We start from the raw sequence: 11,483 nt of genomic DNA on the forward strand, positions 1-11,483 counted from the left end.
CTTTTTTAGTCCCATTTTTGTCAGGCACTGTTTTCAGGTTTCTATAAGTGTCATAAAATGAATCACATCTTTTTCTATGATTTGGGAAAACAAAAGGTCTAAAGTGGTTCAAGATCTAAGTGGTTCAAGCCCCCTGGAGGGGTTCTCCTTACTCACTCTGATACTTACCTTATTTGGTGGCAGTCCCAGGCTTCTGCAAAGTGATGAGTTTAAACCGCAAATGAATACTTAACTCAGCTGAGTTTAAGCTGTATTTTAAGAACAAGTCACTACTTAAGAACAATTTTATCCCTTCCTTCCCCCGTCCATGTCAGCTTAAGTTATCCTCTACATTAAAAGTTTGCTTACCCAAGGTTCCTGTCATCTTTCATTTATTCTGAACGCCCATCATTTTCCCAGGATCTCCAGCTGCTGCTACTTAATCTAAAGAAAATAGAACCTGTGGAGTTGACATGTTTGCTTTTCTAAATACCTTGCATCTGGCTTTACATTAAAATTTTCTTCTCCATGTGAAGATTAGAGCATAGAGCACACGCTGCCTGGGTGTGAAGCCTGACTCTGCTGTATGCCAGCTTGTACAACATTGGTAAGGTCTTAGCCTACTCACCTATCAAGCTAATCACAGGACCCAACACAGTGGATTGCCAAGAGTGTTACATGACTTAATATCCAGAAGGCATTTAGAGCAATTCTTGGCCCTTAGAATACCAAGGCTATACGTGTCTTTTAAAGGTTGAAATTCCAGAGCTTACATGCCATGCTTATTTTATTTCCCTGATTTCTAAATAGAAATGTTCTCCTCACTAGTGCTCTACTATTTCTGGTTCAGCTGCCTCTCCTTCTCTTAGATTGTCCTTTGATTCTACCTGCCTACTGAGCCTCCCTCAAACACCAGATAGCCCTTCCAAGAAGAGCGTGACAAAATTGGGCCATTGTCCCATCCCCTTTTCCTTTCTGAAGATCCTCCAGTGTGTTTCACAGTGAATTTAGGAAGTCCATGACTCTGCCACATCTTGAAAGTGGTGATAAGACACCATCCCCATGGTCGATGTCCGTTCTAAGATGATCTCATGACTTCCTGTTGCACTGCGGCTAGCAGAGCAAATACATCTCACTTAAGGCCCACATAAACCACCATGGCCTTAGCTAACCATACGCTTGTAGATTTAATTTAGGTAGTGATTTGGTGAAATCCATTGCCATCCTTTGTAAGCTTTAGATCCTTCAAACTCCCTTCTGAATGTTTCTATCACAAGCTGAGCTTATTCGAGACTGGACTCATTGGTATCCCAGCAAATCTTCTCCTTTGGTATTCTACTATCTGGAAATGGCACCTTTACTCACCAGCCACCCAGTTAAAAATAAACCTGGAAGTCATTCTGGACGCCTTCCTCTCACCCACCTTCATCAAACACTAGCCCAAATCATTTCCATCTCTCAAACATCTCTTGAACTCATCCTGCCTTCAGTGGTTTAACTGCAGTCCTTGTTGCCAGCAATGTTCTCTTTCATCCACTCTCGATCCTGTTCACCAGTAATCTTTCGTAAATGCAAACCTGACTTGCTGACAATTCCTCAAGAGCTCCCTGCAGTTTTCAGTGGGAGGTGGGGTGGGCTTCAAGTTTTATAATTTTCTCTCCTAAGCCCTACTTGACCTAACTGCCCATCTGGGTACAACGATGAACACAAAGATGTTCTTGTCAAGGGCCCACTTCTGCATATCTGTTCAGGATGCAGCCCTCTCTCACCTGCTCCACTGTTCTAGGATTTCCCTACTTTTCTTACATTCTGTCTCCTCTCTACTGAATCATTCTCATTAGCATATAAACTTGCTCTCTCCCCTCTTCATCTTTCCTTTTGTCCAGCTACAGCCATAGTTGCTTTCTCTTTAAAAAAAAATTTTGCCAGTAGAGTTGTCTAATACTCATCCCCAGTGGTTGGCCTCATGTCCACTACTGGCCCATGCCCATCTGGCCTCTGCCCCACTTGGTCCGAGACTGCTCTCATCAGAGCCATCAGCAACCTCCATGTGCCAGATGAAATGAAAAATGTCTCGTCCTCAACTCACTCCCACTCTCCCCCACATTTAACACTGCTCACCATTCCCAGAAACAATCTTAGTGTTTTGTTGACTTTGAGGAAAACTAAGACGTGTATCCCACATCTGATTACTCCTTCCTTCACATGCCACACTTACAACGTAACTCTACCCCAATTCCCTACTTAACCTCATCCATCCACTGTTGTTGTTTTAAATATGGTACCATCCATGTGCTGTTACTTTCCTAATTTGTTTCTGATCCAGACTTGTCTTCAGAATTCTAAATCATAAATCACTTCCTACTCAACATTTCTGCTTGGATGTGTCATTAGTATTTAGATTTGATTTTGTCCTAATTGACTTCTACAGCCACCAGCCCCAGCACTTAGGCATGTACATCCACACGCAGACACTTGTACATGTATACACATGTACACATGCACATTCTCACATGCACACATGCACATTCTCACACACGCAAGCACACACATACAGCCGATCTTTCTCCAAAGTTCTTCATATCACTTACTGAATAACCATCTACCATTTGCTCCTGCTGTGATCCTGGGAGTCTACCCTGACAAGCCCATTTTCCCCACCCCCACATCTACCCATCCCCAAGTGCTTTGGATCTATTCCCCAAATACATCTTGAATGCATCCATTCACTTCCTCTTGGCTTGTGACAAGCCTTGTCCAGACCACATTATCCCTTATATCTGGGTTTCTGCAACTGCCTCTTAAGTGATCTGGCTACTTGATCCTTTCTTCTTTTGCTACTGCACCAATCCATATTTCACATACATAAGTCTGATCATGCCACTTTTTTAAAAATCATCTGCACTTAGAATGAGGCACGCACCAGGTGGTATGATTGGAGAAGTCCCCTTTGAAAAAGTGACAAGGCTGAAGCCTCAAGGATGAACAAAGGGTCAGCAGTCAGCCAGAAGAATGACAGAGAAGGGTTTGCACTCCACTTAGAGGAGAGAGCAAGTGCAAAGGCCCTGAGGTATGAAAGCCTGGAGCTTTTAAGGAAAGAAGGAGGGCTAATGGAAATGGAGCATAGCAAGGGAAGCAGCAAATGCTAAGAAATGGTGATGGAGAAGTTAGCAAAGCCCGGGCCATGGAGGGCCTTGAAGGTCATGAAATGAGTGCTTCTGTAATTATTTCTAAATATGTATACATACAGTCTATTTTTGCCAGCTTTCTGCAAGCTACACGGGGAACCATCCATGCCTATTCACTGTTTGTTCCCTGTGCCCAGTACAGTGCCTGGCACATAGCAGGTGCTAAATTTTTATGGAGCATTGGAGAGGAGAAATGTCTCCAGCATTCCAGCCAGGCCAAGTGGCTGGCAATTGCCCAAACATATTGTGCCAATCCTTCTCTGAAGATCCTAATTCTTGTCTAGCTCAGTGATTGTCAACCAAGCAGTGATTTTTGCCTCCAGGGAATGTTTGTTAATGTCTAGGACATTTTCAATTGTCACAGTTGCAGGGGAGGAGATGCTACTGGCATCTGGTGGGGAGAGACCAGGGATGCTGCCGAACCTCCTACAGTAGACACATGAAGACAATTATTCAGTCTAAAATGTCAACAGCGCCAGGAGTGAGAAGCCCTGGTCTTACTAATTCTACCTGTCCTCTAAGCCTTTGTGAACATCACCTCTTTCGGAAAGTTTTGCTTCCTCATCAACCAGCCTGAGTTTGGGGCCCCTCCACTGAGCTCCCCAAACCTCCTTTATGTAATTCATTCCCTTGTCTTGCGACTGCCTGTCCTGCCTCTCGCTGGAAGGTTGGGCTACATGTTTCATCAGCGTGCATTACACACAGGGAGCCATCCATGTATTTTCTTGAATCAGTGCAGCCCCCGGAGCTGGGGATAGGAGGGTGCAGATGAATATTGTAGAAACATTTTAAAACATAGTGTTGACCTATGAGCTCATAGGTAGCAGGACTTATCCAGACCCCATCTCTACCTCTGGGAACCTGCCTGTCTCCAGGTGTCTGTGCTGGTGTGTAACCTACAGAAATGGCAATTTCCTATGGCCCCCAACCTCATAGCATGGCTCACCCCTTTAGCTATTGCCTTAAGTTTTGAGTTACTCAAGTTTAATCCCACTAAAATAAGACATAGAATTAGGGCATATAGCAGGTTCCTAACAATGAAAAATATAGGGCAGAAGCTTCATTTGCAGTCAGCTCTCCTGTGGGTCATGACCTGCTTGATCCACCAGCAAAAATTAAAAATCTCTGTGGCCACACGCTTGCGGGCTTCAGATCTTGTGCCCATCGTCAGAAACACTTGAAGCCCTCCCTCTTTGGATTCAGGTTCGAAATGGACTCTGGTTCAAACGCTGTGCCCTTTGGAAGGGTTCTCCCCCTTGTCACGGCCCTGCCAGCTCTGGCTCCCGCTTGCTTTCTCCCCCCGGATCTCCTCTTCTCCCCCCTGCCGGGGTAGTTCTGGTCCTGCTGGCTGGGGAAGGAGCCACCGAGGTGCCAGAGGTGAGGGCAGGGCTGGTCACATCACCTCCGGCTCACTGCTCCTGCTGCCGCTACGAGGGAAGCGCCCTGGCCTGGGGCCGCGAACATTCACTGCCCTCTGAAGGGCTCTGTTCCTCCTCCTCCTCCAGCTTCTGCTCCCGGACTTGGCCCCGGGCCCGCCTTCTCTCCAGCATCTCCTCAAAAAAGATCTGGCAGCTGAAGCCCTCTTGGATGCCATACTGGGCGTGCTTGAGCAGAGCCTCCAACGTGGGGAAGACCCGACAGCAGGCCACGCAGCGCAGCCCGTAGTCCGTGGTGACCAGCCAGTCCGGGGTGTCCCGCAGCTCCTGCGGGCAGCACTCCAGAGACCCCAGCAGCTCCGCGTCATCCTGCTCTGGGCAGCAGTGGCTCTTGCTGGCTTCCAGTTCCCAGCACAGGTCGCTGTTGGAAGCCATCTCAAAGGAGGAGCCTTTCCTCCTCTGCCTCTTGATGAACTCGGCCTCGTGAATGCGGGGCTTCCGGCTGACCGGCTCAAAGCCTGACTCGGTCTCCCAGGCCACGGCCACGCCCTGCACCGTCTGCACGTGGGTGTAGAAGGCGCACACACTTCGCTGGGCCGTGTCCTCTTCGTCGTATAGGCAGGAGTAGCAAGACTGGTACTGGGAGTAAGACTGATACTCGGAGGAGGACCGGGAGGACGAGGAGCCGCTCCAGCTCAGCATCGCAGGAGCCCTGCGGGCCAAGCACACGTTCTCCTCGTGGGGAATGGCCGGCCCCCACCGTGAAGGTGTCTTCTCTCTCTCCACGGTCCCTGGGAAATGGAAGGACATTTTCATCAGCGTCCCCGCAGGGATCAGTGCCACAACCCACCTCCAGGGTTCCGGAAGGGCGCAGGCTCAGGAGTCCTTGGGCAGGCACCATCAGCTCCTGTGTTGTGTTTCCCCATAAAATGGGGATGAGGATGCTTACCTCCTGGGGGTAGGAGGTGAGGATCAAATAATGTATGAATGGAATCACCAAAACCTTGACTAAACCCCAAAAAGAACCATCAGCTGGTGAATACACAGATTAGGGTACATCCATACAGTGCAACCCTATTCATGGATAAAAAAAAGGAATGATCTACTGATATATGTGAAACATGGATGAATCTCCAGGTGCCTGGGTGGCTGGCTCAGGGTTGAGCGCCCACTGTTGGTTTCGGCTTGGGTCACGATCTCATGGTTTTGTGAGTTTCAAGCCCTGCATCGGGCTCTGTACTGACAGTGCGGAGCCTGCTTGGGATTCTCTCTCGCCTTCTCTCTCTCTGTCTCTCCCCCATTGCGTTACCTCTGTCCCTCTCAAAATAAATAAGAACTTTTAAAATATGCCTTTAAAACATGGATGAATCTCTAATGCATTACTCTAAATGAAAGCAGCCAGGGTAAAAAGGCCCTATACTGTAGGATTCCACTTAGATGACATTCTAGATGTCATTCTAGGAAAGGTAAAACTATAGGGAGGGGGAACAGATCAGGGGTTGCCAGGAGCTGAAGGTGGCAGAATGGCAGAACTCACTGCAAAGGGTCACAAGGAAACTTTGGGGATCATCAAAATGTTCCAGGTCATGACCATGGTGGTGGTTATGCAAATGTACATTAACAAAAAATTCTTCAAATTGTACACACTGATGACACTTTCATGTGTAAATTAACAGCTCAGTAAAGCCAATTTAAAAAGCCACGCATGTGAGGGGCAAGATGCCCTGAGTGGCTCAGTCGGTTGAGCATCCAGCTCTTGGTTTGGGCTCACATCATGATCTCACGGTTCATGAGTTTGAGCCCCACATCGGGTTCCTCACTGACAGTGCAGAGCCTGCTTGAGATTCTCTCTCTTCCTCTCTGTCTGTCCCTCCCCCATGCTCACTCTCTCTCAAAATAAATTTTTTAAAAGGCTTAATTTTAAAAAGCATGGAAAGTGCTTTGGCCAGGTCATCCAGCACCCCCTTCTAGAACCTTCAGCATTTGTTTTTTTTTTAAATATTTTTTTTCAACGTTTATTTATTTTTGGGACAGAGAGAGACAGAGCATGAACGAGGGAGGGGCAGAGAGAGAGGGAGACACAGAATCGGAAACAGGCTCCAGGCTCCGAGCCAACAGCCCAGAGCCCGACGCGGGGCTCGAACTCACGGACCACAAGATCGTGACCTGACTGAAGTCGGACGCTTAACCGACTGCGCCACCCAGGCGCCCCGAACCTTCAGCATTTGTGATGTATCTTGTTCTTACCTGGGAAACATCTCGCCCTCTCCTTAAACATTCACTGTACCCCATCACCATATAAGTGCTTGCCATGTTTTAACTCCATTAATATTTTTAAAAAAGCCCTACAAAATTACATTGTAACAATTCCTCTTTGACAGATTAAGAAACTGAGGCACAGAGTTTAACTAACCGTTGAGCTGGTGTTACCCTTAGGTGCTGCCCATGGTCACTTCATAGTGGTCTTCAAATTGATGTTCTGAATTAACTTTAATCAATTTATTATAAGGGACTTTTTTATATTATTCTGAAATCACAGGGCTGACATGGCAATTCTGCTTCTCCGACATGTATTAAAATATATATTCACATTTTACGTTTTCATCCTTGTACCTCCTAAAATCACCTCGTGTACTCACGATGGCCTCAGGCATTGGTCCATTTTTATGGCCAATACACTTTTGCAACAGCACTGAAGGGTGACCCAGTGCCCATCCCTCACCCTCCAGGACCTCCCTCCCAGGGAACCAACCCTCTCTCTTTTTACCTACCTGAACTGCACACTTCCACACTCTCCCCCGTGGGCTCTGGGCTGGCCAAGCTAAGGCTGGTCCCATCTGTTGGTGATTGTTCTCCCCTGTGGTCTGTGAAGTGGCGTTTCATGACTGGACACCAGAGCCCAGGGGACTCGGCGCTCCAGCTGTTTAGTGAGGGTTGGCTTGGGCTGTGCCAAAGTCCTCTGCTGGCCCCAGCCCAAGTGGCTGCTGGGCTCCCTGTGGTTACTAGGATCCTGGCTTTGTTCTGTGACCTCATCGATGACACCGGTCTGTTCTGTGACCCATGGCAAGGACTGAGACTCAGTCTAGAGGGGAGGAGAGGCTTCTCACCAAGATCTCATTTCTCGGTGGGACCCTTTCCTGTCTTGTTTATTGTCAGGATCGCAGACATAAAACACAAACACACACACATAGAAACACTTACACACACATAGAGACACAAATACTGAAACATACCCACGAAGACACTTGTACATATATAAATACATATATCCTCACGCAGGCACGCACATAATACTCAGACACGCATACACTTAAATGTACATAAACAGATACAAACACAGACACATACACATTCATGCACATATAAACTAACACACACACCCAAATTCACACACACATTTACCTAATGACACGTTTCTGTTCACACGCGCATACATACAATTCACACCGTGTTCCCTTAACTACACACATGTTTGCACACGCACTGCCATCGCCCAACATCAAAATGGGCCTACTGGGGCACCTGGGTGGCTCAGTCAGCTAACCATCTGACTTCAGCTCAAGTCATGATCTCAGGATTCTTGGGTTCGGGCCCCGAGTCACTCTGGCATGCCTTCTTACCTGCCGCCTCTCTCTGCTCCTGGAGGTCTCAGTGTTGGAACACACTTCCTCCAAAACACTTCTCTCCATTTCCCTCCCACCTCTGCTCAGTGTCACTAACTCTACTCCTCTGCATCCCCGAATCTAAACAGCTCAAAAAGGTGACGGATATTCCAAAAGTAATCCCAACACTGTCCACACAGCCAGCACCTAGGAAAATATACTCCCCTCCAGAGTGAAAGGCCACTGCATGAAGGAAAACACCACAGAGCTTTACGGAGTGATGAAAGGTCACACTTGCACCTACAAAGAGACAATATTCCGTGGTGGAGAGAGGAAAAACTGTAAGTTGTGCTCTCTCTTACCAAATAAATCCAGATACCTGCCTTATAAAAAAAGGGGGGGGGGGGGGGATGCCAGCACACAAAAAAATAAGTAGATCAATAGAAGATAAAAGTAGTCCAGAAAAACATCACATTATATATCTTAATTTTCAACAGATAAAGTTAACAAAAGTCTGCTAGAAAAAGAAGACTCGGTCAATAAATGATGCTGAAAATTTTTATTCACATTTTTTTTAAATCAACATTGGTCTCATCTCATATAAAACAACTTGGAATATTTTCATATGGTGCTAGGATTGTGTTTTAATTAAAAATGCACAGAAAGAAAATAGAAGTTAACACCCTAATTAATGATAGGGTGGTTTTCTGAACTTCTGTGCTATCCAATCATCACAAGCATCAGGAATCTTTGTCACCTTTTTTTTTAACTTCATCACTTAAAAAAACCAAAACAAAACAGAAAACAAAACCTCGCTGTTTCAATTTGCATTTCTTTGCTTTTTAGTGAAACTGCAATGAATAGTCCAGTAAAGGAAATGAACAGGCAATTCCCAGGAGAAGGACTACAGATGGCTGATAAACATATGAGATGCTCAGCCCAACTCAACCTAACTATAATGAGGAAACTACAAATTAAAAACACATGATGTGCAGTGTATTGCTTTTGCCCGTAAGACAAGCAAGGATGAAAAAGACTGATAGTACCCGGTGCTAGTGAGGGTGTAAGGAAGTGAGTACTTTTACACTCTCTTGGTCACAGAGCCTTTCTCTAAGGAAACTTGATAGTGTCCATTACAATAAAAAATGGACTTGTTCTTTCACTCAGCCTTTTACTCATCCGTCTCCTTCCCAGGAAACATTCGCATTTTGTGCTATGTGCATAAAATAACACACAGAGAAATGGTGGTTGCAGAACTATTTTTTTTATTTGTTATTATTTTTTATTTGAGAGAGAGCGTGAGCCTGTGTGTGAGCGGGGGAGAGGGGCAGAAGGAGAGAGGGAGAGAGAGAAAGAGGGAGACTCTTACTTAAGAAGGAAACTCTTAACTAGGATTCATGCCCAGGTTGGAGCCCAAAGTGGGGCTTGATCCCACGACCCTGGGATCATGACCTGAGCCTCAATCAAGAGTCAGACGCTCAACCATCTGAGGTACCCAGGCATGCTGCAGTATTATTTATAATGGGGGGGTGGAGGGGAAGGGAAACATTTCAAAGATCCATCAAAAGAAAGAGGTAGTTACATAAATTGCTACACAACCAAATTGTGGAATACTAGAGCATTCTGTGTGTTCATGTGTCTCTCGGTGTCTCTCTTTCTACTTTCCTTTGGACTCAGCCACCATGTTGTAAGGAAGCCCAGGCCACACAGAAAGGCCACATGGAGGTGTTCCAACCAACAGCCCTGGCAAAGGTCCCCGGCCGACCAGCCCGTACACGAGCGAATGAGCCTTTGGATGATTCCGCCTTCTAGTCTTTGAATCTTCCAGCTGGGGCCCCAAACATCTCAGAGCAGAGACTAGCTATCCCCTCTGAATTCAACTATCTGCCCTGCCTGCATTCTTGACCCTCAGAAACTGTGAGCGTAGTGAAAGATCCCCCTCTCACTAGGTTTGGGGGCAATTTGTTATGCAGCCATAGTAATTCAATAGACTGATCTCACCTGTCGTGTTTAAATATGTTCTAGTTCAACAGCTCATTGGCCAGTGTCTACACCGTAGTGCACAGTCCTGGTGGGGCCCTGTGGTTCCCCAAGGACAACATGGGGAGTTTGACTCCTTCTACCCGTCATCCCTTCCTGTGTTTGTTTGCTCAAAGTATTCACATACACCAGTTTCAGAATTGTCCATCTGTACCCCTCCGGGAAACTACCTTACTAACTACATTACAGTGTTCCTATACCCTTGCGTTCGTGTTTAGCCTTGCATTTTCTGATCAAAACGCTATTTTCCAAAGTCACGTGACCTCGTTCCTTTATTCCTCCAGAATCTATATATGTTCAACAATCCTGCCACATAGGCATCTTTAACCCTACTTTATAGGGGGAGGTTGAAGTTCAGAGGGGTGAGGTGAGGCACAGGTAGGAGGGATGAAGTGGGGTGCTTATACCCCAAACCCAGAGGCAGGGCTGTTTTCCATGCTGCCCAGATGCTCTTCCTTGTGGGCTACTTCCCAGCAAGTGGCTTAGAGCAAAGCCCCACCAAAGATGTGCAAATATCCTTCACCCTCATGTGGACTCTGGGTTGCTTCTGTCCGTAAGAAGGTGCTCTTTCCCAGCCCCTCCCCTTGCTCCCTGCAGATATTTAGCTAAGTAAGGCCACCCATACAGGGTTCCTGCCCTCCCCTGCCCCCCGGGAAAAGGAGGGAAGAATGGTTAAGGCCCAGGCCCGCCCAGCCCACTGTGTCCCAGGCGCTGAAGTTTTCCAGCTGGTTCCCCAGCTTTGCCAAGAACTTCCGTGCTCCACTGCTGTGGCCGACAGGGTTGGTGTGCAGAACTCCAAAAGGACCAACACAGCATTTTCTTGGAGCTCTGACTCCCGGCCAGCTCAGCTCAGCTCAGCTCACACATTGCATGTAAACCCTAAGCCTCATCAAGAAGGCCTGGGGTGCTTTCCAGCCTTAACTTCTCTTCCAAAGTTACCCTGCCCAGTCTCTGTGTTTCTCAGCCGGGAAGAGGCTAACAGGAAACAAGCCAGCCAGAGGCACGGTGGGAACCAGAGACGCCACTTCTGGCTTCCCTTCACTTCGAACTCCAGAGGTTGGCTCGTGCCACAAGCTATGCTACCGGGAGAGTCAGCTCATTCACCCCAGAGCCCATGAGCTTCCAGAAAGTGCCTGTCCAGTCGGCCAAGAAGCCTGATGTTGCCTACAGGGGTGCATCAGTCCTGACATTTTTATGGCCGAGCTGCTATATAAAATGTCTTGGGGCGCCTGAGTGGCTCTAGTCAGTTAAGCATCTGACCCCTGATTCCATCTCAGGTCATGGTCTCACCGTTCAGG

General features: G+C 47.1%; 1 protein-coding gene and 1 long non-coding RNA gene across 2 annotated transcripts; one reads left to right on the forward strand and one right to left on the reverse strand.

Annotated features, from left to right (window-relative positions):
* Window positions 1-4,079: 4,079 nt before the first annotated feature.
* Window positions 4,080-7,524, reverse strand: FAM170B (family with sequence similarity 170 member B). Its single transcript, XM_047825963.1, has 2 exons — window positions 7,315-7,524; window positions 4,080-5,334 (listed from the first exon to the last, which is right to left on the reverse strand). Exons 1-2 carry the CDS (start codon window positions 7,424-7,426, stop codon window positions 4,595-4,597), a joined length of 852 nt encoding a protein of 283 aa, XP_047681919.1. The 5' UTR covers window positions 7,427-7,524; the 3' UTR covers window positions 4,080-4,594.
* Window positions 7,525-7,594: 70 nt separating this feature from the next.
* On the forward strand, window positions 7,595-9,239 carry LOC125148432 (uncharacterized). The gene is made up of 3 exons (XR_007145543.1): window positions 7,595-7,667; window positions 8,295-8,486; window positions 8,992-9,239. It is a non-coding gene; the product is annotated as an uncharacterized LOC125148432 (long non-coding RNA).
* The last annotated feature ends 2,244 nt before the right edge of the window (window positions 9,240-11,483 follow it).

Source organism: Prionailurus viverrinus, chromosome D2 (genome assembly GCF_022837055.1).
Source record: "Prionailurus viverrinus isolate Anna chromosome D2, UM_Priviv_1.0, whole genome shotgun sequence".
Classification (NCBI taxonomy): Eukaryota; Metazoa; Chordata; class Mammalia; order Carnivora; family Felidae; genus Prionailurus; species Prionailurus viverrinus.